The 25,712-nt window shown below is 35.9% G+C and overlaps 7 protein-coding genes across 12 annotated transcripts; 1 reads left to right on the top strand and 6 right to left on the bottom strand.

Moving 5' to 3' along the window:
* Positions 1-276: 276 nt before the first annotated feature.
* On the bottom strand, positions 277-2,790 carry LOC17884074 (putative cysteine-rich receptor-like protein kinase 35). Of its 5 annotated transcripts, none has more exons than XM_023780092.1 (7): positions 1,965-2,790; positions 1,760-1,882; positions 1,560-1,681; positions 1,236-1,446; positions 908-1,145; positions 672-825; positions 277-576 (listed from the first exon to the last, which is right to left on the bottom strand). In XM_023780092.1, exons 1-7 carry the CDS (start codon positions 2,788-2,790, stop codon positions 277-279), a joined length of 1,974 nt encoding a protein of 657 aa, XP_023635860.1. The 5 variants fall into 5 exon arrangements, with proteins under 5 accessions (XP_023635860.1, XP_023635862.1, XP_023635861.1 ...); XM_023780094.1 differs by having other exon boundaries at positions 1,560-1,660; XM_023780093.1 differs by having other exon boundaries at positions 1,560-1,670; positions 1,767-1,882.
* Positions 2,791-8,703: 5,913 nt separating this feature from the next.
* On the bottom strand, positions 8,704-9,495 carry LOC17882448 (putative cysteine-rich receptor-like protein kinase 34). The gene has a single exon (XM_006288990.2). The coding sequence runs from the start codon at positions 9,493-9,495 to the stop codon at positions 8,704-8,706; it is 792 nt and encodes a 263-aa protein (XP_006289052.2).
* A 1,121-nt stretch (positions 9,496-10,616) lies between these two features.
* LOC17881266 (protein RALF-like 28) lies at positions 10,617-11,115 on the top strand. The gene is made up of 2 exons (XM_006286376.2): positions 10,617-10,889; positions 11,110-11,115. The coding sequence occupies exons 1-2, from the start codon at positions 10,617-10,619 to the stop codon at positions 11,113-11,115; spliced, it is 279 nt and encodes a 92-aa protein (XP_006286438.2).
* Positions 11,116-11,564: 449 nt separating this feature from the next.
* LOC17882771 (putative cysteine-rich receptor-like protein kinase 35) lies at positions 11,565-14,447 on the bottom strand. Of its 2 annotated transcripts, XM_023780088.1 has the most exons (8): positions 13,799-13,881; positions 13,327-13,656; positions 13,128-13,253; positions 12,917-13,038; positions 12,613-12,823; positions 12,289-12,526; positions 12,051-12,204; positions 11,565-11,968 (listed from the first exon to the last, which is right to left on the bottom strand). In XM_023780088.1, exons 2-8 carry the CDS (start codon positions 13,577-13,579, stop codon positions 11,678-11,680), a joined length of 1,395 nt encoding a protein of 464 aa, XP_023635856.1. In that variant the 5' UTR covers positions 13,580-13,656; positions 13,799-13,881; the 3' UTR covers positions 11,565-11,677. The 2 variants fall into 2 exon arrangements, with proteins under 2 accessions (XP_023635856.1, XP_006287240.1); XM_006287178.2 differs by having other exon boundaries at positions 13,327-14,447.
* Positions 14,448-16,224: 1,777 nt separating this feature from the next.
* On the bottom strand, positions 16,225-18,188 carry LOC17882569 (putative cysteine-rich receptor-like protein kinase 32). The gene is made up of 5 exons (XM_023780098.1): positions 17,390-18,188; positions 17,046-17,180; positions 16,854-16,975; positions 16,542-16,752; positions 16,225-16,466 (listed from the first exon to the last, which is right to left on the bottom strand). The coding sequence occupies exons 1-5, from the start codon at positions 18,186-18,188 to the stop codon at positions 16,225-16,227; spliced, it is 1,509 nt and encodes a 502-aa protein (XP_023635866.1).
* A 750-nt stretch (positions 18,189-18,938) lies between these two features.
* LOC17883842 (putative cysteine-rich receptor-like protein kinase 33) lies at positions 18,939-22,058 on the bottom strand. The gene is made up of 8 exons (XM_006287188.2): positions 21,270-22,058; positions 20,981-21,106; positions 20,585-20,700; positions 20,262-20,472; positions 19,928-20,165; positions 19,676-19,829; positions 19,263-19,583; positions 18,939-19,184 (listed from the first exon to the last, which is right to left on the bottom strand). The coding sequence occupies exons 1-7, from the start codon at positions 22,048-22,050 to the stop codon at positions 19,287-19,289; spliced, it is 1,923 nt and encodes a 640-aa protein (XP_006287250.1). The 5' UTR covers positions 22,051-22,058; the 3' UTR covers positions 18,939-19,184; positions 19,263-19,286.
* Positions 22,059-23,174: 1,116 nt separating this feature from the next.
* Positions 23,175-25,679, bottom strand: LOC17881087 (putative cysteine-rich receptor-like protein kinase 32). Its single transcript, XM_006287156.2, has 6 exons — positions 24,719-25,679; positions 24,510-24,631; positions 24,214-24,424; positions 23,896-24,133; positions 23,659-23,812; positions 23,175-23,572 (listed from the first exon to the last, which is right to left on the bottom strand). The coding sequence occupies exons 1-6, from the start codon at positions 25,677-25,679 to the stop codon at positions 23,249-23,251; spliced, it is 2,010 nt and encodes a 669-aa protein (XP_006287218.1). The 3' UTR covers positions 23,175-23,248.
* Between the last annotated feature and the right edge of the window lie 33 nt (positions 25,680-25,712).

The following is a 25,712-nucleotide window of genomic DNA, read 5'->3' as shown; positions in this document are numbered from 1 at the left end:
ATAAGATCAATTTCATTATAATAATGTAACCAACTCTTTTGAATAAAAAGTAAAATAAAATTGTTTGTTTGTTTTTGCTTATTCTCTATATCTTTTATGTCCTAAACCATACAAACCAATTTAGTTTATGTCTTCACAAACATCAATTCAGTTGATCATGTTACACTCTAAAGTCTAAACCAATTCTTGTTATTGTAAAATGTTTGTATATGTAATATGTTTATAGGTTTATTCTTCAAATGTCTCATAAATTAGTGAACTGACTAGAACAGTTCGCTAACGAGGGTCTAGATCTGTGATCGATACATCATTGATAGAACCGGGAATAGAAAAACTTGTGGATTGTTCACTCCTGTTTGAGAGGCAAAAGCCAGGTGCTCGAGGCATATGCAAAGTGGCTGTTCTACTAGTGAGCATCACGATGATTTCTTGCAACGTTGGTCGATCAGCTGGATCTTCTTGAACACATAATAGTGCTATATGGATGCATCTAATAGCCTCATTACTCTGATAGCTTTCTCCTATGGCTGGATCCACCAGTTCTAATGGTGACCCGTCTCTCCAAAGCCTCCAAGCCTAAAACAAATGACAAAATTTAACTAATCTCCTTGTGGCTTATTCATATACAGTTATACACTCATGTGGCTGAAAAGATTATATATACTACTTACATGGGTGACCAAATTGCCACCAGTATCATCAATGTGGTAGAAGCTGCTGATCTTTTTCCCACTTATAATCTCCAGTATCAATATTCCAAAGCTATAGACATCAGATTTCATGGAGAAATGGCCGCGCATTGCATACTCTGGTGACATGTAACCACTTCAAGAAGAAAAAAACACATTTTAGCCCTACAAGCTATATTAAATAGTTTTTCTAGTCATTATTTTGATAGAGAGTTTACTAAGTTCCAACGATTATTCTTGTGTTAGCTTGACTTTGATCAACTCCGAATATCCTTGCCATACCAAAATCTGCGACTTTGGGATTCATATCGGCATCTAAGAGAATGTTACTCGCTTTGAGATCACGGTGTATGATTATTAGCCGTGAATCTTGATGAAGATAGAGAATTCCTCGAGCAATGCCTCCAATAATTGTATATCGTCTTGTCCAGTCTAGTTCTCCTTGCTTTTTAGGATCTATAAATTGCATAGATATATAGAAATCATTAGCTACAGAAAGACTACTAGCTATGAACTTACAAATATGATCAATTAAGCATATCATACCGAACAGGAAATAGTCAAGGCTTTTGTTCTGTACAAACTCGTAGACGAGGATCTTTTCTTCTCCTTCCAAACAAAATCCAAGAAGCCTAACCAAATTCCTATGCTGAAGCTTTGTCACAAGAACAGCCTCATTCTTGAACTCTTGTGTGCCTTGTCCTGATGTTTTAGACAGTCTCTTTACCGCTACTTCAGTTCCATCCAAAAGTGTTCCCTACAAAACAAATACGATAAATTAAACACCATATATTCTTTACGTTAAGTATGTATTTATTCAACTTTTCATATACAGAGTAGTTGCAAACCAAAAAAAAAAAAACTTATTACCTTGTAAACTTCACCAAATCCACCTTGTCCGATCATGTTACTTTCCGAAAAATTATCAGTTGCATCTTCAATTGTCTTAAAACTGAACTGCACTGAGTGTTCTCTTGAAATCTGGTCACCAGCTGCACAAAGAAAGTGAAATCATCAAAGTGCACTCTGTTAACTCAAAAAAAAAAAGAATTGAAGGAAGAGGAACCAACCCTGAACTTCAACTCTTTTGTATGCTTTTCTTCTCCTATAAACTACATATCCCACAAGAAGCAGTACTAAGATTACTACCGTAGGAATTGCCACAATAATCCCGGTCGAAATTGTTTTTCCGTCTGAACAAACCGAAAAATCATCAAAATCATAACAAAAAAGTGACTTTATCATAACTAAAAATCAAAGTACAAAGGAGTTTACCTTTTCCTGTTGTATTTGTCCGCGGAGTAGTGGAAGAATGGGGTGGCTGAGCTACAACTGATGATGGAGGTGGCGCCACCGTAATATTTTCAAAAGCTCCAGCAAAAGGATACAAATCCCACCTGATAAAGCAAAATGGTCTTACAAAAGCACCACCCTTGTTACCGCGACAACATTTCTTATAATCAACTACAGTTTTCTTCATGCAAAACTCACAATCCCCTGAAGAAACATCTGGTGTACATTGCACCATAGCATATATAGTTTGGAAAGTTGTCAATGGAGCAACCTCAGCTGCATAGTACTTATGCCCGAATGATGATGATTCATCCGGTCTCAAAGCTGCAGCTATCACACGGGACATTAACTCTTCCCAGATTCTATCAAACAGTGTCAAATCAACATCGATAGGTGTGGGATCGGACACCCGTGCAGACGGTTCAAGAATGAGTGATCCAGAGAATGAAATGTTGGAATAACGTACCATACAAAGATCTGGCCATACATAACCAACTGTTTGGTTAGGACAGCTACGTAACAAGCCGTCTGATGAACCTTTGATGCAATCTGAACAAGCCTCTGGTTTACTTCCAGGGATACACATGCCAATGGTATAGAGTTGGTTAGGATTTTTGCCGATGGAGGTGCTATAGAACCCATTGTTAGTCGTGACATTAGAAGCAAGAGAAGAGAGGACTCGACGACGGTCTAGGTCAAAAGTACTATTGGGTTTAAAGTATCCATTGAAGCAGGTTTGTGCAGAAACAGAACCTAAGGTTATGAAGAGAAACAAGAAGAGTGGTAAAAATAATTTCTTGAGCTTCATTCTCTCAAGATCCGAATAAAAGACTAGTGCTTAGATGTTAGGAGCTAGAAGATATATTAAACATCATCAAATACCGTGTGCACTATTCTCTTTTGAAGAAAATATGAAATTTCTTTTAGTTGAATTTTTCAGACACGAAAAGGCGACAAGAACAGTTTGAAAGAGGTGGTTGAGGAAAATTAAGCAAGTAGTTTGTGTAATGGTCTGTTGAAGTCTTGTTATGTTGCTGTCGTTGACAAAATCAAACAAAAACAGAGGAGAAGACATGTTCTTGCCTTCTTGGAGTACATAAAACGTTTTAGTTAACAGCGGTGGCTTGGAAAAAAAAAAAAAAGAAATCACATAATCATAAGAATTTTTTTTTTTTTTTTTTTTTGGTCACCAATCATAAGAATATATTGTAGAAAAATGAGCCAAATTTTTATGGACTTAGGCATAATGACGCTTTGATAGAATGAATGATAACAAAGTGTGTAGGCTAAAATTTTCTATTTATGGCCTCTTTATCTTACCTTACGTTGTTTGGTTTTCTTTTTTTTTTTTTTTTTTTTTTTTTTTTTGTAAACTACCGGTGTTGGTTTTCTAAGCTTTTTAAATCTCTTCTCATATTGGTTTATGATTGTCATCTTTAGGGACATGTAGACATGTCAATCGGGCTAGCCCGGCCCGGCCCGAAACCCGTAAAGCCCTCATATATGTGAGCCCGGCCCGAAAAATTTTCGAACCTATATTTCAAAGCACGTCCTGGCCCTAACAGGACTACAAGGCTTTTCGGGCTTTTTTGTACTTTATTTACCGATAAAATCAATTTCTAAGTTCATAATAGTTTTTTGAAAACTATATTTAAAGGTCTACTATAAAAATAATGCATCAAATTTTAAATAACTTATCAATATTCAATAAAACTAACTTAATTTAAGAGAAAAAATAAAAGCCAAATACATTATTTACACTTTAACCCTATAAAACATAGAACTAAAATACATTAAAGTATAAGATAGAGTCAAAATTTATTAGATATTTTGATGATTTCAAAATCATGATACTTATATATATTTAGTTTTAGCTTTGTTCAGTTCTGACATATATAAATAAGAGAAAATATTATAGATAAATATTTTAAAAGTAATAAGTAATACTAGTAAGTAAATATGAAAACTATAACATTAATCAAATCTTTTAATCAAACTAAAATATTCAAAAAATTCAAAATATATTTGTATAAAAGCTTTTCGGGCCGGCCCGAGCCCGACCGGGCTAAGCCCAAAAAACCCTTTAGCCCAAATGGGCTTAGCCCAAAAGGCCCGGTTTTTTCTGGACATACATATTTAAGCCCGAGCCTGATGTTTTTCAGGGTCGGGCCAAACTAGCCCGCGGGCTTTAGCCCTAATTGACATGCCTAGGGACATGTGATAAAATTGGTATTTTTTTTTGACATCGTTACAAATTATACGTTTCTCTTTGAAAATGATCGGATTCGAACCCGGATCTGGTGAGAAGACAACAGAGGTGAGAATCACTAGCCCATTTCCTCCTTCTCAATTGGTCATTATTCTTGTATAGATAACTATGACAAATAAATAATATGTGTTAATATAGATCAACAAAAAATGACCATCCTAATCACTAATTTGTAGATAACTATAACAAAATCAGTATTATATTTTCCACCTTATATAATATTTTTGTAAATAGAAGTAAATTATGTAAATAGAAGTAAAACGATTTTGGCATCTATATAAATAGTAATATATATAAAACGAATGGGTATATTTTCTATAGTCAAATTTTAAATATCCTCCCTTTTTAAATCTCTATGTAAAAAGAAAAATACAACACGAATCTTATCTTTTTCCAATAGACAACCAATCATTTGAGGACACAATGGATGTGATTATCAAAATTATATTCCCGTAAATTTCTTCCATATTTAACAACAACTATCACTCTTTTGATAAGTATGGATTAATTTGTGTTTCAAAAATTCACATCCACTATAAATATCACAATGTCCAAACACCTTTTTATCACTCATAAAAAAAACTCACAAAGACACATTGTTAGCCTATCTAATTCACAAATTCACATCTTTCAGATAAGAAGAAAAAAAAAATAGAGAAAGCACAAATCATCATGAGCATTATGAAAGGAGCACCATGGTCTATGCTCGTTGCAATACTCTTAGCATGTGTAGTTATAAGTAACATGAACATCGCAGCTGCAAAAGTGCTTAGCTATCGTGTAATAAGAAGAGGCGATGAGCCAAGATGTTCCTTTGGCGTATGTCCACCTAAACAAGAGGTGTATCCGTACAGACGGGGTTGTGAAAAATCACATAGATGTCGTGGTCCAGGGCTTTATGTTCCTACTAAGATTTAGCAGAGAACAACGTCAAATTATAATAATGTAACCATTCCCTTTGAATATATATATAAAAAAAAATTGTTTGTTTTGCTTTTGTTTAAAAAAATGTTTGTTTACCTCCTTTTATGAAACATTTGAATTGAAAATTGTTTTTTTACCTTGTAAATTCAACGTCAAATTATAATATTTCGTAGTATGAATCGAAAATTAAACAAGTAAAAACTAGGGAAAACTGGAAATACAGGATAAATTTTTACAAAATTTTCATATATGCTAACTATAGTATGACCAAAATTGGTGACATATGTTTTAATATAATTAAAATCCTGTTATAGGCCTAATTTTTAAAAATATTATAAATTTTTAAAAATATTTCATAATTGATTTAATTCTTCTATTTTAAATAATTTTGGGATAAAAATATAAGGCAAAGCAATATTCTTTAACTTTTATTCAAAATGGAGCTTTCATAACTGTTATCTCCTCCCAAATTAACTCAGAAAACTTATTTTTCTTAATTTTTAAACTCAGAAAACATGTTCCTACTATATCCCTTGCTTCAGTTTCTATTACCATCTCTGTAGCACACATCACCATTAGAAGGATTCAGTTTTGCTCAGTTTTCGGATTCAAGGTAAAATTTTAGGTTTTGAACTGAAATTAAAACTAAATTTGGTAGCTTCTATTTCTTTGCATTATTTGGATTTATTATACGTACATAGTACTGATCATGTTGCTTTCCATGAGTTTTTTTTATTCCATGAGTTATAGTCTTCGTTCATGATTTATTATGTGTATGATTTATTATTGATACGTTGTAGTCTTCGGTCACATCTATAGTAATAAAATCAAAATTATAATCAGAAAAAATAAAACAAAGCTTAACCATTCTTTTATAAACTCAAACCAAAATATAATTTTGTTTAATTACAAAATGATTAAGGTTTTTTTTTACATTTTTCTGATTTTAATTTTGATTTATTTTTTAATCATATTATGACATATCATATTCTTGTATTTTGACTGTTTAATTAAGAGATGGTTTCACCACCGATATTATTCTTTCTACTGGTCAATTTCTAATATCCTTCCTTTTTTTATCTCTCTGTAAAAAGAAAGAAATACAAAATCTTATCTTTTTCCAATAGACAACCAATAATTTCAGGACACAATGGATCTAAAGATTATCTAAATTAGATTCCCCTAAATTTTTTACATATTAACAACAAATATCACTATTTAGATAAGTATGGATTAATTTGTGTTTCAAAAATTCTCATCCACTATAAAACTCACAATGTCCAAACACCTTTTTACCACTCATAAAGACACACTGTTAGCCTATCTGATTCACAAATTCACATCTTCAAGATAAGAAAAAAAAAAAAAAAAAAAAAGAAGCAGACATCATCATGAAAGGAACACAAAGGTATATGCTCGTTGCAATATTCATAGCATGTGTAGTGGTTATAAGTAACATAAACATGGCAGCTGCAAAAGTGCTTAGCTATCGTGTAATAATAAGAGGCAATGAGCCAAAAGGATGTTACCGTAACATATGTGCCCATCATAAGGTGAATCCGTACAGACGGGGATGTGAAATGTCGCAAAGATGTCATCGTCCTGGGAAACCTGTTCCTACTAAGATATTGTAGAGAACAACGTCAATTTATTATAATGTAACCAATCCCTTTTTAGTGTATAAAAAATAATTGTTTTTTTTTCGCTTTTGTTTAACAACATTACTCTATCTGTATCTTTATTTCCGAATAATACTTGGATTCAACTCTAAGTTAATTTCTATTGGTTACAAAGAGTAAAAAAATTTCGACAAAATAACGCGTCAAAAGAAGGAAAATCGTTTCTTATAACTCTCTTTTTCTGTCGAAAAAAAAAGAAAAAACTCTCTTTTTCTCTCTTTACTGTTCCAAAAGTAGATCTGTATATGAGTTTCATGCGGCCTCCGCTCATCTTTTCCTCAGCTTGCTTGGTGTTTACAGAGGTGTTCTAGTACTCGTCTCTCCATCCAGGCTCGGCCCAAATGGGGTGGGCAAAGGGGCCGTGGCCCATGGGACCATGAATTTTTTTAAAAATTTACATAAGAAATTACATAAGAAAAGGGACTAATATTTTTAGAAAAGGGCACAAAATTTTTTAAAACTTTTAATTTTACTTTAAAAAAGCCAATATAATTTTTAAAAGTTTTATAACATATTATAATTTTTCTTAAGAAGGCCCAAAATTTAACTTAAAATTAAAAAAAAATCTCAAATTTTTTTTTTTATTAATCAAGTCCAAAAATTTTTTTTTTGTCCAAGAGACCAAGATAATGTTGAGCCAGGGCTGTCTCCATCAACAGTGAAGCGGTTCGTTTCCCCTTTGTTGTAGATGTGGATCTGATGGGTATATAGGAGAGATCTGTTACGTTTTCCTCCGGTTTGAAGACGTCGTAAGGTTGCAGTGGTTATTCCTCGTGGCTCAGCCTTTGTGCTATACATCTAAAGCTGAAGACGATAGGTTTTGCTAATTTGCCTTGGAGGTTCACGGCATATCCTTTGGGATTTTGCTGGCCGGTGCGGGTTCTGTGTGATTGAGCTTCCGGTTAAGCCATTGGCCCCAATCGCCTATGTGTCTTGCTTCCTCCAGACTGGTACGAAGGGGACTGTTTCGAATTTGGAGAATCAACATATTTGGAAAAGAGGGGTTAGGGTTGAAGTTGCTGGCTTGCTAGGGTAGCCGTGATGTCAGAAAGTTGACTTTAGCAGGAGATTTGTGACGGGTTTGGTCGGTTGAAAAAAAAATGGATTCGAGAGTTGGTTGCTTCTTGTCGTTGGCTAGATACTTCAATCCGCCACAAAATTGTAGTTAATAGGTCAAGAGCCTTTTTTTGCTTACGTTTCTCATGTAAAGGTGAGGTCCAGTCCATTTCTACTAGGTAGTTTCAATATTAATAAAACCTCCTTTTAAAAAAAAAAAAAAGTCCTTCAACAAAAAAAATAAGAATAATAAAGCATTATTTTGTAAATATTGAAGAACAGGTGTGCTATACGGATACTTTTTAAAATCTTTGGAGACACTCGTTATATTAATTTTATTATTAGATGATAGTTACGATATCCATTAATAAAATATTTTATTATTAGATGATAGTTATGATATAAGGGTGAACATTTTTTATTTACTTTGTTTAAACCAATAAGATTTTGTTGTGTCATATTACATTTAAATATAAATTAAAATTAAAAAAAAAGAAGTAAAAACATATTAAATAAAAATCATTAACAAAAAATATTATCAGATGACTTACACCTTTATGAGAGGAGAGACAGCAGAGTAAAAAAAACTGAGTTTGAACGTTAGATCGAAACATGCTCTATCTAATATTCATGTAAATGCAGAGTACTGAATTGTATTATTATTGTTGTTGTTGTATCGAGTGGAACTATGGAAGGGAACAACTTACATATATAATCATATAACATAATCAAAACGCATACCTATAAGGATTACATAGCTAGAGTACGTAATATATTGGGTTTGAGTAATTAATCATTGGTGATATGATTTTACTCTTTCTTTACCAGGTATTGGTGATGGTCGCGGTGGCAATGTAATATTTTCAAAAGCTCCAGCAAAAGGATACAAATCCCACCGGATAAAGCAAAAGGGTCTTACAAAAGCACCACCCCTGTTACCACGACAACATTTCTTGTAATCAACAACAGTTTTCTTCAGACAAAGCTCACAATCCCCTGAAGAAACATCAGGTGTACATTGCATCATCGCGTATATAGTTTTGGAAGCTGTCAATGAAGCAACCTCAGCTGCAAAGTACTTATGCCCAAATGATGATGATCCATGAGTGCTCGCAGTTATCGTTCGGGACATTACCTCTCCCCATACTCTATCAAACAGTTTCAAATCAACGTCGATTGGTGTGGGATCGGACACCGGTTGAGATGGTTCAAGGATGAGTGATCCAGAGAAGGAAATGTTAGAATAACGTACCATACAACAATCTGGCCATACATAACCAACTGTTTGGTTAGGACAGCTACGTAACAAGCCGTCTGTTGAACCTTTGATGCAATCTGAACAAGTCTCTGGTTTAGTTCCAGGTATACACATACCAATGATGAAGAGTTGGTTAGGATTTTCGCCGATGGAGGTGCTGTAGAACCCATTGTTAGTCGTGACATTAGAAGCAAGAGAAGAGAGGACCTGACGACGGTTTAGGTCAAAAGTACTATTTGGTTCAAAGTATCCATTGAAGCAAGTTTGTGCAAAAACAGAATCTAAGGTTATAGATAAATATAATAAGATTGGTATCTTGAGCTTCATTCTCTTAAGGTCAGAACAGAAGACTTGTGTTTAGATGTTAGAAGCTAGAGAAGATAGACATCAAATGGGCGTGGTGTGTATTCTTTGAAATTTCTAGACACGAAAAGGCGACAAGAACAGTTTGAAAGAGATGGTTGAGGAAAATTAAGCAATGGTCTGAAAATTCCTTGGTATGTTGCTGTAGTCAACAAAGTCAAAAGTATGACTTTGTTTTCTGACCATATGTTTTGTTTAGTATGTTGATTTAGAAGATACACATACACAGATAAAAGTACGACAAAGTCATCTCTATTTTATTGATGTATCTAAACAACTTTACAAACATTTCTCAAATATTCGGATAACCAAAAACAATTAAAAGATTTAACATTAATTACCAAATTCCAAGTTTAAAAATTTGAATACAGTTTAATTTGATTCTGTTTTTAGTATGACTGCTTAATTTTACTTTATAAGAAGTAAACTTTAAATCTAAAGTGTACATTATAATGTCTAATATACTATACGGTAAAACTTTAAAATTTTAAATTTTGAAATATTACAACTGTGGGGAATTTTAAAAATGAAATATCATTAATTTATATTTTTAATACGGATTAGTAGTTTATAAGAAAATCAATAGGACTTGTCAATTTCACATAATCCTATTATAATCTATTTCTAGTTAAAAACAGAAAGAAAATGCATGCAGAATCAAACCTTTAAAGAAAAGGCATGCACCGTCTAATAATTTCACGACACAACAAATATTGAGAAAAATTAAATTCATTTCATATGATTCAACAAATATCACTTTTAAAAATAGAAATTTTCATTCACTAGAAAGAGTTCTCTTTTTACAATCACAAAAACACTCTTATAATTAGCTGTTTAAAACACACATACACATTTCATTAATGAAATAGATCATCATACAACCTGTTAATTACTCCAATCCCATATTTTGCTCTCATTAATTATCTTATTCTATGTAATCCCTTTATTTAGGCCCTTTGATTATGCTACCTACTTATATATAAGTTGTATCATTCCATTCAATAATACAACAACGATATCAATACAATCCAATACTCTCTACTTACACATATATTAACCCAAAAAGGCACCAAGAAATAAGCATCATGAGCATTTTGAAAGGAAGACAAAAGTTGATGCTCGTGACAATATTCATAGCATGTGTGGTTATAAGTAACATGAACGTAGCAGCTGCAAGAGTGATTACCTATCCAACAATAGGACGTGGCGATCCTCTACCAGATTGCGATCATGGCAAATGTCCACCCCAACAAGTGGCTCCGTACAGACGTGGATGTGAAAGATCACAAAGGTGTCGTGGTCCACCAGGTGGACGGAACCGAAAAAACCGGGTTCGGATCCGTTCTGGATCTTTCAAAGTATACTAGTTGGATCTCTAGGTATCGGCTTGGTTCAGGTAGTACTCGAGATCCGATTAGTATCCGAATATACCCGAATTTTAGTTAGTTTACAACATATTTTTTTAGTACCTACACTAGTTTTTATAAAACCTTTGAAACTAATATTTTGGATGTTACTATTTTCTTGCTTGTCTTACTCTCCTACTTTTGTTTATTTATTTTGATATGATGTTTTCAGTTATAATTTTATGCAATTTTGATACAGGTTTCCAATTTACATTTCGCCTATATCAGATATATTGATATTTTGGTTATAATCGAATGCAAAGTATTCATATTGAAGCGAAACAAACAAAAATCGATATTCCAATTTATATTGTGGGTATTTCGATTTAGTTTTCCAAATTATATTTTGAGTATTTCGGAAATATATATATATACCCGGTGCTAAACGGGTGAAAAATACTCATACCAAACCGTAACAAAAGATATCGGATATATTGATATTACAATCAAATTACCCGAACCGACCCGATTCCGAAACATCCAAAAAATATAGTTTCAAAATACCCAAAACGAACCCAACTGATACCCAAATGACCAGATACATCGTGTATTTTAATTTGTTAGATATTACAACAAAACTGATGAAAAAAATGTTATAAGAGAAATAACAAACCCGATGAAAACAATTTCATTTCCGTTTAAATGGATTCACAAACACCGATGAATATCTATATCCAAAAATGTGTTTCTTGTTTTGTACAATGTTTGTATATGTAACACAAGAAAATGATGTATATTCTTTAACGAGGGTCTAGATCTGTGATCGATACATCATTGATAGAACCAGGAATAGACTTGCCACTCCTGTTCGAGAGGAAAAAGCCCGGTGCGCGAGGCACAGGTAAAGTGTCTGCGTTACTAGTGAGCATCACGATGATTGCTGGCAACATTGGTCGGTCTTTAGGATGTTCTTGAACACATAAAAGTGCGATATGGATGCATCTAAGAATAGCCTCATTACTCGGTGAACTCTCTCTTATTGTCGGATCCACGAGCTCTAATTGTGACCCTGTTCTCCAAAGCTTCCAAGCCTAACACAAGTAAATCAATTAAGTTGATATCATTTTGGCTTAATCATATAAAACGATGTAACTCGAAAGATCATATACTCACATGTGTGACCAGATTGCCAGGAGAATCATCAGTGTCACAGAAGCTGCTATTTGTTTTACCACTTATAATCTCTAGTACCATTACTCCAAAGCTATAGACATCAGATTTCATGGAGAAATGACCACGCATTGCATATTCGGGAGACATATAACCACTGCGAATAAAGCAACATTATTGAGCCTATATAGTAACCACCATACATAGTTTTTACAGTTAATAAAGATTTAAAAATTCTTACTATGTTCCAACGATTCTATTTGTGTTGGCATGAGTTTGATCAATTCTGTAAATCCTTGCCATGCCAAAATCTGCGATTTTGGGGTTCATGTCAGCATCTAAAAGAATGTTACTAGCTTTGAGATCACGGTGTATGATTGTAAGACGAGACTCATGATGAAGATATTGGATTCCTCGAGCAATCCCTCTAATAATGTTGTATCGTCTTGTCCAGTCCAGTTCGCCTTGCTTTGCAGGATCTGTGCATTGCATCAATATTATACCATTAGCAACAATAAGTACCTCTCATTTTTTGGTTTTAAGCATTTAAGTAATCATATCATACCGAACAGGAAATAGTCAAGACTTTTGTTGGGTACAAACTCGTAGATTAGGATCTTTTCTTCTCCTTCCAAACAAAATCCAAAAAGCCTAACCAGATTTCTATGTTGAAGCTTTGTCACAAGAACAGCCTCGCTCTTGAACTCTTGGGCGCCTTGTCCTGATGTTTTTGACAGTCTCTTCACCGCTACTTCGGTTCCAGTTGAAAGTTTTCCCTACAAATAAAGAAGATCAATCAAACCCCATATTGGCTTACTAAAACGTTCATATAGTCAAGTAGCAAACCAGACAGAAAAAAGAGCCAATACTTTGTAAACTTCGCCGAATCCACCTCGCCCGATCATGTTACTGTCAGAAAACTTATCAGTTGCAGCTTCGATAGTCTTAAAATCGAATTGCACCGAGTGTATAGTTGTGATCTCATCACCAACTGCACAAAGAAAATGAAAAACATCTTCCTCAACATCCAACACTAATCCAGTATTTGTATGTGATTTACTTATGGAAGAACCAACCAACCTTGAATTTCAACAGTTTGGTATAGTTGCCTTCTCCTGCTAACCAAAAATCCTACAAGAAGTACCAAGATAACAACTGTAGGGACAACAATCGCCACAACAACGCTTATCGATATTGTTTTTCCATCTGCATATCAAATGAGTTATTTCAATTTCAGTTTTATCAACAAATTCTTGTGAAAATCATATGGAAGAATTACCTTTGCTGGTTGTATTTTCCTGATCGTGTACAGGAGTTGAAGAAAGCGGTGGCGGAGACTGCTGTTGAGGCGGTGGCAAAGTAATATTCTCGAAAGCTCCAGCAAAAGGATGCAAATCCCACCGGACAAAGCAACTTGATGTTACAATAGCACCACCTTGTTTATGGCGACAACATGACTCATAATCATCAAGATTGGACCTAAGACAAAACCCACAAATCCCCGGAGGAACATTCGGTGTACATTGCATCATCGCGTATACAATTTGACTTGTTGACAATAAAGCAACACCAGCTGCATAATACTTATGTCCAAGAGACCTCAATGGATCTGGAGTTATGGTACGGGCCATTAAATCTTCCCCGATTTTATCAAATACTGTTACATTAGATTTGATATCTCCTGTACTGGACAGCACTTGAGATGGTTCTAAATCGTATGATCCAGGGAAAGAAATATTAGAAAAACGTACCATACAACAATCTGGCCACGTATAACCTTCTGTTTGGTTAGGACAACTCCTTAACAAACTGTCTGTTGCGCCTTTGATGCAATCTGAGCAAGTCTCTGGTTTAGTTCCAGGGATGCACATGCCACTGATGAAGATTCTATTGGGATTTTGTCCGATCGAGGAGTCGTAGAATCCACCGTGAGTTGTGACATTAGAAGCAAGAGTAGAGAGGACTAGACGGCGGTTTAACTCGTATGTACTATTGGGTTTAAAGAATCCATTGGAACAGAATTCTTGTGTAAAGAGTAGAAAAACCCAAAAGATAGGTAAAAGTAAAGCGTTGAGCTTCATGCTCTCAAGACCAGAACCAAAAGACTTGCCTCAGATGATAGAAGTTAGAAGGTTAAACTTACTTCAAATGCTTGTGTATACCCCTCTGAAGATGTTCCATGAAAGATAAGATCGTTGACTTTGACAAGAAAAAGTGTTAGAAGCTGGTCAAATGATGAAAACTACAATCTTCATTCTCCACCCATAATATGGATTCATAATAATATTAAGCAAGTGGAGTGTGCTGCCAAACCGAACAAAACAAAGGAAAACGTGTCGAAAACATTTACTTAGAAATTGGGATCTTTAATAAAGTAGTGAAAAGACCAATTTTGGAGATAATAGTTGCAATGGAGTCAACAAACAAACTATAGAAAAGCAATATTTACATGAACATTAGTTTTCAATGCATATAAAACTTTCTTGAGTAAGAACCTTCAAACACACACAAATCTTACAGTTAGACAAAACCTGCTTGAGTCAGCTTATTTGCATTACATTTGTTTATCTCTGAACTCAGCTTGAAGAGACTAAACCCTGTAAAAGAGAGTTTCCATGTATTTGAGTGTAGAGTAACACTTTAAAACTAAACACAACAAAAGGTATTTATAAGAAGAGTTAAGAGAAAGTATAGAAACACACCTCAAATAGAAGTGACTGTCATCTTCAACGAGGAACTAAGTCATTAATCAGTGAATCATTGATAGAACCAGGTAAAGTGATGGAGTTACTTGTGAGCATCAAGATGATAGTCGATAAATTTGGATGCTCTTCTGGATCATCTTGAACACATAATAGCGCGATATGGATGCATCTGATAACTTCATTACTCTGATAGTTCTTTTCAAGTTCCGAATCCACGAGCTCTAATGGTGATCCATTTCTCCAATGTCTCCAAGCCTATCACAGTGATGAATCAAGTAACAGTCAAAACCTTACTTTGTACATAACAAAGTTACAGAAGTAAAGTCTTTACAAAGTTTTGATTGTTATCCACACATGTATGACCAAATTCTTTCCGGAGTCCTCAGTTTCATGAAAGTTGCGGTTTCTTTTTCCGCTTATAATCTCTAGAACCAAGACCCCAAAACTATAGCCATCAGGCTTGATCGAGATTTGGCCATGCATCAAATACTCCGGAGAAATGTAGCCACTAGAGAGAAAACAAAGAGTATTTACTGGGTTCCAACAACTCTCCTTGTATCAGCTTATGATTGATCCACCCTCAAAATCCTTCATTCCAAAATCTGCAACTTTTGGTTCCATTTCAGCATCTAAGAGGATTTACATTATATACAGTTATATACAGTTTCAGCATCTACCATAGTTGACAATCATTGTTCTCAATCAGTTTGCTGGTACTTGGTAGTACATTAAGTGAACATTGGAAGTACATTGGTAATTCGTAAGTAAACATTTACATTCATATAAATCACACAATATATATATAGTAAACAAGCAACACTTGGAATCAAATCAAATTAAGATATTAATAGCCTTAAGAGAATAAAAAACAAAAGTAGCAGACATATCATCATCGGTAGAACAAAGGAAGGAATTGAAACTTCAATCCCTCAGCTTCTACTATGTAGACAAAATCCAGGTTCACTAGGCACTGACTGACTGATTTTGCTAGTAGTGAGCATTGATATGATTTCAAACAATTTTGGACGTTTTGAAGGATCAGCTTGAACACATAGAAGGGCGACATGTATGCATCGAGTGACTTGTTCTATTTGAGCATTTTCCACTAAAGATGGGTTCACGAGTTCTAAAGCCAAACCTTTTCCCCACAGTTTCCAAGCCTAAAATTAATTTGTAATTTAATGTATATAAAGAGTTCTTCTTAAAGAGTTGATCCATAGTGAAATAAAACTATATATAACTATGTACTCACATATGTGCCCAAATTGCAATCAGTATCATCAATCTGGTAGAAGCTGCTACTCATTTTGCCGCTTATGATCTCAAGAACCAAGACTCCGAAGCTATAGACATCAGATTCCATGGAGAACTGACCATGACTCAGATACTCGGGAGGCATGTAGCCGCTGCAAAACCTCTTGAATTTACAAGTACTGGAAAAAAGGTTCATAAAAGTTAATCAGAAGTTTCACTTACAGAGTTCCAGCTATCTTGCTAGTCTCGGCTCGAGTTTGCTCCATTGCAAAAATCTTTGCCAGGCCGAAGTCCGCGATTTTGGGGTTCATATTAGCATCTAGAAGGATGTTGCTTGCTTTCAGATCACGGTGTATGATTTTTAGCCGTGAATCTCGATGAAGATATAAAATCCCTCGAGCAATCTGTTCGATAATGTTGTAGCGCTTGGTCCAGTCCAGCTGTAGCTGCTTCATAGTGTCTGTGTATAGATATATTAGTTAAGCAGAAACTGAAGGCAGGTACACAAAGCTGGGAATTTGGAATGTTAACTAACCAAAGAGGAAAAGATCGAGGCTTTTGTTAGACAAAAACTCATAGACGAGTATCTTCTCTTCTCCCTCCATGCAATACCCAAGAAGTTGAACAAGATTATTATGATGAAGCTTTGCCATGACAATGACCTCGTTCTTGAACTCTTGCAAGCCTTGTCTTGAATATATCGATAGTCTTTTAACGGCAATTTCAGTTCCATTTGAAAATGTACCCTATACAGTCCAAAATATATATATATGCATGGCTTCATGCTCTCATGACGGTGTTGCCTGTAAAAAATAATTAAAAAAATAAAGGTAGACAACTTAAATACCTTGTAAACTACACCAAATCCACCTTCACCGAGTTTGTTGTTGTCCGAAAAATTATCTGTTGAGGTTTCAATTGTCTTAAGATCATACTGCAGCGGCTGTGAATTTGTGATATCATCATCAGCTGCACAATGGATGTGTGTGTTATTATACATTCATGTACTCGGCCAAAAAAGGATAAAAGTAACACTCACTTTCAAGTTTCATTGGTTTGTATGATTTTCTCCTCTTGCAGAAAACAAATCCTAGAGCGAGCAGTACCACCGTTACTACTGTCAATACCAGTACAAGAATCAGCATTTTATTTCTTTTGGAGATCCTTTTGCCATCTACAAAAGCGAATCAAGTTTTAGTATGGCCTTAAACGAGATTCAGATGTCTTCTCGAGATAAGGCATATAAGAATTAAAGGAAAATTTTATATAGAGTTTGAATGTGTTTTAAGGATTCAATTGAAATTTCCTTAGATCAATATTGGCTATATATATATGAAACGTATTATACAGTCATACCTTTATCGGTTGAACTGGACAGATCACCCGGGGGAGGCATAGATTGTAGCTTTTGAGGAGGTGGGGAGGGTGTAATGTTATCGAAAGCACCGTAAAACGGAGAAGTATCAGACCGGGAAAAGCAGACTGGTCTCCTAACGCTACCTCCTATGTTCTTACTGCAGCATTGCTGCTGTGTACGGACATTTTCAAGAAGACATTTTTCGCAGTCCCCGGAAGATATCCCAGGAATACACTGCATCAACGCATACATATTGAGGAAACCTGTTAAAGGGGTCATACTGGCCGCATAATGCATGCGAGCAGGTGACCCATGAGTTGAAGAGGAAGCCGCCGCAATCATGCGCCTCATGAAATCTTCCCATATCCTGTTAAACTCTGTTTCGTTCCCAGGGATTTCTCCAGTGTAGTACTCTGCATAGTTCGGCTCAAGATTAATTTCGTTGAAAAAGGAGCTGTTGGAATAACGAACAAAACAGAGAGTCTTTTGGGGGCTCCAGTCGAACGAGTCGGTCTGGTTGGGACAGTGTTTTATTAGAAAATCAGAGGAGGCTTTGATACAATCGGAACAGGTCTGTGGTTCAGCACCTGGGACGCACATCCCAATAACATAGATTCTTTCAGGGCCTTCACCGACGGAAATATTGTAGAAGCCTTCTCTAGAACTGACTTCGGAAGCAAGAGTTGAGAGAACGACTTGGCGGTTGGTATCGTAAGTGCCGTTGGGTCTGAAAAATAGGGAGTCTCCACATACTTCGGCAGACACGTAACCAAAGCTAATAGCTAGGAAAAAACAGAGGATTTGCATGATTACTTTCAGAAACATTACGGAGACAGAGAAAGCAAAGAGAGGTAGAAACATATGAATGCAATGCTTTAGTTTATAAGGAAGTATGTAAATTTTAGCCTAGTTGATAAATCAATTACGCCAATAGCTTTATAATAACAATACCTTGACACCTTCAAATACATAGGTTTTACTTTACATTCTCAACCAAAACTTATCCATTTCATGAACCAAAACAGTGATACTACTATGATACCTTCAATCACTGTCTTGTTACGTTCTCAAACTCAACTAGTTAAAAAACAAACATTTACAAACGACTTAGCAATGTATGACTTTAATAAAGAATCAAAATTATAGTTGACAATCGTCGTTTACAAACCCACATGGGACAAATCAACAAACATTAATGTAAAAGAAGAATCTGAGAAGACTGACTAAGGATCAAAGACTGACCTGATTCCAAATTCAGTCTCATGGTAGAGTGATTTTGTTACTTGTGAGCGTCAAGAATATTGTAAAACGAACTCTATAATATAACTCTTACATACATATTCCATTGCATGCACTTCATCGGACACATCAGGAGAGCGGAAAACACCACGATTTGAGTCATACAACCAGTGTCCGTGCTTCGGGCCCATGGGAACAGAGGAAACAGTGAAGTTCTTTGGATCCACCGTAAAGAAGGATCAGAGAGCGAACCCCTATAAGTGCTCAAATCCTAAACTAAATAACCAACTTCCTCTTGTTTTATCAAATTCATCCTTTTCATCAACTAGCAAGATAAATTTAAGAAGTTAAACGGTAAACTTACTTCAAATACTTGTGTAATATCATCTGAAGTTTTCAACAAACAAACTAAAGAAAACCAATTTTTACATGAACATTAGTTTTCAATATATTACATACAAAACTTGCTTGAGTTATATAACCTTCAAAACACACAAGTCTTCAGTTAGACAATACCTTCTGGAGTCAACTTATTTGCATTACATTTGTTTATCTCCGAACTCAGCTTGAAGAAACTTAACCCTGTAAAAGAGAGTAACACTTTAAAACTAAACACAATATCATTCATAAGAAGAGTTAAGAGAAAGTATAGAACCACACCTCAAATAGAAGTGACTGTCATCTTCAACGAGGAACTAAGTCATCAATTAGTGAATCATTGATAGAACCAGGAACAGATTTTATCTGAGGTAGAAACATCTCCATTCCCTCATGTACTGGTGACTGAGGCACAGGTAAAGTGATGGAGTTACTTGTGAGCATCAAGATGATAGTCGATAAATTTGGACGCTCTTCTGGATCATTTTGAACACATAATAGCGCGATATGGATGCATCTGATAACTTCATTACTCTGGTAGTTCTTTCCAAGTTCCGAATCCACGAGCTCTAGTGGTGATCCGTTTCTCCAATGCCTCCAAGCCTATCACAATGATTTACCAAAATGAAAATCAAAACCTTATAAAGGTTATAGAAGTAAAAATCTATTTAAAGTTTAGGTCCTTTTATGCTCACATGTGTGACCAAATTCTTTCCAGACTCATCAGTTTCATGAAAGTTGCTGTTTCTTTTTCCGCTTATAATCTCAAGAACCAAGACCCCAAAACTATAGACATCAGACTTTATAGAGAATTGGCCATGCATCAAATACTCTGGAGAAATGTAGCCACTAGAAAGAAAACAAAAAATTCTTGAGTTTACCAGTGAGGAAAGGGTCATCGAAACTTCAGAGATTAATAGGAAATAAAGGGGGAAAAGAATATTTACTGGGTTCCAACTACTCTCCTTGTATCAGCTCGTGATTGATCCACCCTCAAAATCCTTGCCATTCCAAAATCTGCAACTTTTGGTTCCATTTCAGCATCTAAGAGGATGTTACTAGCTTTGAGGTCACGGTGTATGATTTTGAGAGGCGAGTCATGATGAAGATATAGAATTCCTCTAGCAGTCCCAACAATAATCTTGTACCGTTTAGCCCAATCCAGCTGGCCTTGCTTTCCAGGCTCTGTAAATGTCAATTAAAACAAGTTTCAAGAACTGCAATCAACTCTTAAATCACTAGAACTTCAAAAATAAGAACAGGGTGTTATAAGCAAAATACCAAACAAGAACTGGTCTAGGCTTTTGTTGGGAACAAACTCGTAGACGAGTATCTTTTCTTCTCCTTCCATACAAAACCCGAGCACTCCAACCAAATTTCTGTGCTGAAGCTTTGCCACGAGACTAGTCTCATTCTTGAACTCTTGAACACCTTGTGCTGATTCTTTTGATAGCCTCTTTACCGCAATTTCCGACCCGTCATGAAGCACGCCCTACAAATAATAAATACACAGAATTTAGATCAGACCACCTATATTTGTTATTCGGCTTAATACACATTTAATTTCATGAGTAATAAAAATCTAAGAGTGGGACAAGTTCTACCTTAAAAACTTCTCCAAATCCACCTTGACCAAGCATGTTTCTCGTCGAAAATGTACAAGTTGCAGCTTCAATTGTCTTAAGATCATACTGCAGTGAATTTGTGGTTGAAATTTCCTCTGCAACATGAAAAAGTCGAATTATTCGTAGCACCATAAAAGAACACAAACAAATCGAAATCGTAATGAAATTTCTCTGTATAATCACTAAAAACTTTTGCAGTCATTTACCAAATAAACATTGGTGACCTAATAAGAAATTGCAAATAGTTGACAACGGAACTGAGTAAAGTATTCGTACATAAAATTCTCTGGTGGGTTCACTTCAGAACTGAGTAAACTATTCCTAAAAATAATTTAAAGAAAACAAAAACGGTTCGTAAAATACGAATCAAGTCACCTGGAGGATCAGTTTTCTTCCTTCTGCAAACAAGTGCTACTACTGCAGCCGATAACACAGAGAAGACTACTCCAGTGGCAACAACAATGGTCACAATTATTCCCGTTGAGATATTATTTTCACAACCTAGGCATACAAGAATCACAGAGGATAGTTTACAATAAGAATTTACATCATCCACTGATTGAATTTGTTTCAAACCTTCATCAAATTTTTGGTAAGCCCTTAACAGAATGGTACGTTTTTTGGAAGGTTTTGAATTTCATAGATTCTGAGTCGGAGGAATTACCTGGTGAGGGTGGAGGTGACGAATTAAAAGCTCCGATGAAGGGATACAGATCCCACCGGAAAAAGCAGCTTGGGTATGCAATAATGCCACCTTGATTCCCACGGAAGTCGTCGTTTTTCTCATAATCACTAACACTCTGTGCCAGACATGAGCTACAATTGGCTGGTGATAGATCTGGAGTACACTGCATCAATGCGTACAAAGTCTGGTGATTTTCCAATATTACCTTACTAGGTGAGTAGTAATCACGGTTAGAAAAAGATCCATTTTTGCCCCAGGCTGACTTTATCATATCATTCAGTGCTTCATTCCATTTTTCCTCAGAAGCTTGTAAAAATGACTTGATCTCCATACTGTTGTGCTCTGCGTAACGTGGGTGCTTATCGAGCCTCCCAAGAAACGAGATGTTGGAATAACGTGCAAAGCAAAGTGTCTTATGAGGTACCCATGTGAAGGCTTCAGTCTGGTTATGACAATTGTATTTTAACTGGCCAACCGCAACCTCCATACATTCAGAGCAAGCATTTTGTTCGCTCTCATCAATGCACATCGCCATTGCGTATACTTGGTCATCACCTTTTCTGATTGAACTATTGTAGAAGCCACCGTGTTCCATCACATTAGAAGAAAGAGATAATAGTATATCGTCACGAATAGCACCATAAGTACTAGTGGGTTCAAAATTTCCAGTGTCGAAGCATTGTTGTGAAGAAACAACACCAACTTTGCTAATAAAGATAAACAAGAAGACCGAGAAGGAAATCTTCTTGGCCTTTCTCATTGTTGTAACAATGTTTTTGGATTAGTGTATGCATATCTCAACACCGGTATCAGTTTAATAGCAGTTGAGTTATCCCAACAAGTTGACATAAAAGCCAAGTCAAAGCAGGGGCAAAATCAGAGAGCCAATGATAGCAAAGAGCTGATGTGTTTTATCCTTATAAAACCAATGTTGAAGTTTCAAATATGTTCATATGATGTGAGATGCACCCAGACACCACGACCTTTGTTGAATGAATCTTTAAAACTTAATAATAACAAAGCAGAGTGATAGAGAGAGGGCACCACTCGTTTCGTTAATAAGGAATGCCAATAGCTTTATAATAACAATACTTTGAATCTTTGATACCTTCAATAGCATTCTTATTTAAAAAATTTAACAAATTGAGCAATCCAAAGAACCAAAATTAGTAATAGATTGACACTTTCTATAGCTTATCTTATTACTTTTCTCAGCACAAACAGTAATACAAAACCATTATTACCTGAGGCCTTGTTGACAGATCATGCAACTTGAATAAAGAATCAACAATATCATCCTTAGCATTGCACTTTTTTAAACCCACAAACAAACAGTAGCATACACCCAAACAATTTATAAAGCAAAACAGAGTAAAGATTCGAGATTGACCTGACTGACTCCAAGTTTCCAACTTTACGGCAAGAAAATTAGAGGCTAGTCGAAAGCATTACAATTCCCATGTCATAGTCAGGACAACTCCATCAGACGCTGTAACAGGATAAACCGGTTAGCCTCTTGGTTTAGTCCTCTCCTTAAAACCAAGAAATCAACCGGTTTATCCTGTTACAGACGCTTTCCTTGATACAATCTGAGCACACGCATCTCCACTCGATACAGGGGACCTCTTAACCACTCGAAGCATTGTATAATCCATAAAATAACAGTAAAATTGGAAGCTTTACGAGACCTGATTGGGATGGAACAATCTCTCAATTGTAGAATTGAAAGGTTTCTTCGATCGTCAAGCGGAACAAAGGTCGAATCTCAAAACCCTAAATTGCCAAATTTGAAAAGTAGCAGGAGGAGAAGCAACGGCAGAGCTAGAGAAGGTGGAAGGTGGTTTAGTACTATTTATATTAAACCGGTTTAATTAATAACCGGTTTGGTTTATATACAAATCATTTTCTCAGTCCTAAGGAAAAATATGACAATGAAACATCAAATACTAATATCATCTTCAACGAGGTTCTAGATCTGTCATCGATGTATCATCGATAGAACTAAGAATTGTTTTCCCATATGAACTCGAGCACTCAGCTTCAGAATCTTGGTCACGGCTACTTTGTAAGAAAAACGCAGGTGCACGAGGAACTTGTAAAGTGATTGTGCTACTAGTGAGCATCAAGATAAGTGTAGACATCATTGGACGAGTTTCAGGTTTCTCTTGAACACATAAAAGCGCGATATGAATGCATCTTGTAACTTCATCGCTTTGATAATTCCCCGCGAAAGCCGGATCCAAGAGTTCTAAAGGGGAGCCTTTCCTCCATAGTCTCCAAGCCTAACATTAAATATATGGAACTTATCAGTAAACAGTACATAATTTTTTATCATACTTATATACTATCATAGTCGAAAAGAACTAACATGAGTGACTAAATTCCCAGCTGATCCATCTGTTTGATGAAAACTACTATTCATCTTGCCACTTATGATCTCAAGAACCAACACTCCAAAGCTATAGACATCAGATTTCATAGAGAATTGACCGTGCATCACGTACTCGGGAGCCATATAACCGCTGTGTTTTAAAAAAAATGCCAAAATGAGACTTGTGTTTACAATTTACAATCAAAAGGTTACATCATAATAACAATCACTTACAAGGTTCCAGCTATTTTGCTAGTATTGGCTCCAGTTTGCTCAATTCCGAAAATCCTCGCCATGCCAAAATCCGCTATTTTCGGGTTCATATCATCATCTAGAAGAATGTTGCTCGCTTTGAGATCACGGTGTATGATTTTGAGCCGTGAATCTTGATGAAGATAGAGAATCCCTCGAGCAATCCCACCAATGATATGGTACCGTCTACTCCAATCTAGTAGTGGTTGTTTTGTTGGGTCTGCGCATTCGATATTATATTAACAACAAATCTTGGTTTCAAGAATGAACACAAGAATATCAAGAGAATTAGTAACAAACCAAAGAGGAAATAGTCCAGACTCTTGTTGGGAACAAACTCATAGACAAGTATCTGTTCATCTCCTTCCAAGCAAAACCCAAGGAGCCTAACAAGATTCCTATGTTGAAGCTTCGCCACAAGAACAACCTCGTTCTTAAACTCTTGTGAGCCTTGTCCTGAATTTTTTGATAGTCGCTTCACCGCAACTTCAGTTCCATTAGGTAATGTTCCCTACAAATATACAAATGCACCACTTTTTAGCTTCCATGAAAAAAATCAAACGATCATAGAGTATATACAAAGCTAAATAATATACCTTGTAAACTTCACCAAATCCGCCTTGACCGACTTTGTTGTTCACTGAAAATTTATCAGTTGCCGCTTCAAGTGTCTTGAAATCAAATTGCAAAGAATGTGGACTTGTAATATCATCATTAGCTGCAACAGTAGATGTATGGTAGCAATATATATGAGAATTCATAATACTCTGTTTCAAAATTAGAGAAAAAGGTAAAAATAACTCACTTTCAAGGTTTAGTGCTTTGTATGATTGTCTTCTCTTCAAAGCAATCAATCCAAGAACTAACAGCGCCACGAATATGACCACGGAGAAGACAATCGCCACTATAACTCCTGTAGATATCTTTTTGCCATCCGGAGGAGGAGGCGACGCCGCGGGTTGAGATTCTTGAGGATCTTTAGAGCTTTGAGGAGGAGGGGACGACGACGTTATACTATCGAAAGCACCAAGATACGGATAAGGATCAAACCGGAAAAAACAAACAGGTCTCCGAATACTACCACCTTGCTTCCCACCGCAACAACCTTGGTACGTACGAACATTTGCTTGAAGACAAGCGTCACAATCCACAGAAGAAATCCCTGGAGTACACTGCATCAATACGTATATTCTCCGGAAACCAGGCAAAGGAGTTATGTTTGCTGCGTAATGTCTGCCTGCAAGCGACCCAGGAGTTGAGGAGGAAGCTGCTGATATCATACGGTTCATGAAACCTTCCCATGTTCTGTTATACTCCGCAACGTCACCAGTGACATCTAAAGTTAAAAGTTCTGCTGTGGTCGGCTCTAAATCAATCTCGTCGAAAAAAGACCGGTTGGAATAACGAACGAAACAGAGCGTCTTGTCGGCTCTCCAGTCCCATGAGTCGGTTTGGTTCGGACAGTTTTGTAACAAACCTTCAGACGCGGGTTTGATACAATCGGAACAGACCTTTGGATCAGTCCCTGGGATACATAACCCTAAAACATAGATCCTTCCAGCACCTTCACCAGCCGAGACGTTGTAGTAGCCGTCTCTAGAACTGACGTTGGAAGCAAGAGTTGAAAGAACGAGACGACGATTTGTATCGTAAGTACTGTTTGGTTTAAAAAATAAATTCTCTCCGCACTTTTGAGCAGATACGTAGCCTAAGCTAAAGACTAGGGTAATGAAACAGAGGATTGAAACGATATGGTTACGAGACATTTTTAAGAAACCAGACTCTGCTCAGATACTACT

Source organism: Capsella rubella, unplaced genomic scaffold (assembly GCF_000375325.1).
Source record: "Capsella rubella cultivar Monte Gargano unplaced genomic scaffold, Caprub1_0 scaffold_6, whole genome shotgun sequence".
Taxonomy (NCBI): domain Eukaryota; kingdom Viridiplantae; phylum Streptophyta; class Magnoliopsida; order Brassicales; family Brassicaceae; genus Capsella; species Capsella rubella.
The sequence above is the reverse complement of the archived record's forward strand: the minus strand, read 5'-3'. Positions and strand labels throughout refer to the sequence as shown.

Bases quoted from the DNA above. Each gene is read 5' to 3' on its own strand.
- LOC17884074 (XM_023780092.1), bottom strand. From the start codon at position 2,790: ATGAAGCTCAAGAAATTATTTTTACCACTCTTCTTGTTTCTCTTCATA. The intron at 1,883-1,964 runs GTAAACTCCTTT...CGGTTTGTTCAG, and splicing joins GACAAATACAACAGGAAAAG to ACGGAAAAACAATTTCGACC. The intron at 826-907 runs GTAAACTCTCTA...TTCTTCTTGAAG, and splicing joins AGAATAATCGTTGGAACTTA to TGGTTACATGTCACCAGAGT.
- LOC17882448 (XM_006288990.2), bottom strand. From the start codon at position 9,495: ATGAAGCTCAAGATACCAATCTTATTATATTTATCTATAACCTTAGAT.
- LOC17881266 (XM_006286376.2), top strand. From the start codon at position 10,617: ATGAGCATTTTGAAAGGAAGACAAAAGTTGATGCTCGTGACAATATTC.
- LOC17882771 (XM_006287178.2), bottom strand. From the start codon at position 14,128: ATGAAGCTCAACGCTTTACTTTTACCTATCTTTTGGGTTTTTCTACTC. The intron at 12,527-12,612 runs GTATGATATGAT...TGCAATGCACAG, and splicing joins TCTTGACTATTTCCTGTTCG to ATCCTGCAAAGCAAGGCGAA. The intron at 11,969-12,050 runs GTGAGTATATGA...TACTTGTGTTAG, and splicing joins CTGGCAATCTGGTCACACAT to GCTTGGAAGCTTTGGAGAAC.
- LOC17882569 (XM_023780098.1), bottom strand. From the start codon at position 18,188: ATGTTTCTGAAAGTAATCATGCAAATCCTCTGTTTTTTCCTAGCTATT. The intron at 17,181-17,389 runs GTGATCTGTCCA...TCGCTTTTGTAG, and splicing joins ACAATCTATGCCTCCCCCGG to ATGGCAAAAGGATCTCCAAA. The intron at 16,467-16,541 runs GTTAGTTAACAT...ATCTATACACAG, and splicing joins CCTCGATCTTTTCCTCTTTG to ACACTATGAAGCAGCTACAG.
- LOC17883842 (XM_006287188.2), bottom strand. From the start codon at position 22,050: ATGAGAAAGGCCAAGAAGATTTCCTTCTCGGTCTTCTTGTTTATCTTT. The intron at 20,701-20,980 runs GTGACTTGATTC...TTCATGTTGCAG, and splicing joins GAAGAAAACTGATCCTCCAG to AGGAAATTTCAACCACAAAT. The intron at 19,584-19,675 runs GTGAGCATAAAA...TCATTGTGATAG, and splicing joins GAAAGAATTTGGTCACACAT to GCTTGGAGGCATTGGAGAAA.
- LOC17881087 (XM_006287156.2), bottom strand. From the start codon at position 25,679: ATGTCTCGTAACCATATCGTTTCAATCCTCTGTTTCATTACCCTAGTC. The intron at 24,632-24,718 runs GTGAGTTATTTT...CTACTGTTGCAG, and splicing joins CAAAGCACTAAACCTTGAAA to CTAATGATGATATTACAAGT. The intron at 23,813-23,895 runs GTAAGTGATTGT...TTTAAAACACAG, and splicing joins AGCAAAATAGCTGGAACCTT to CGGTTATATGGCTCCCGAGT.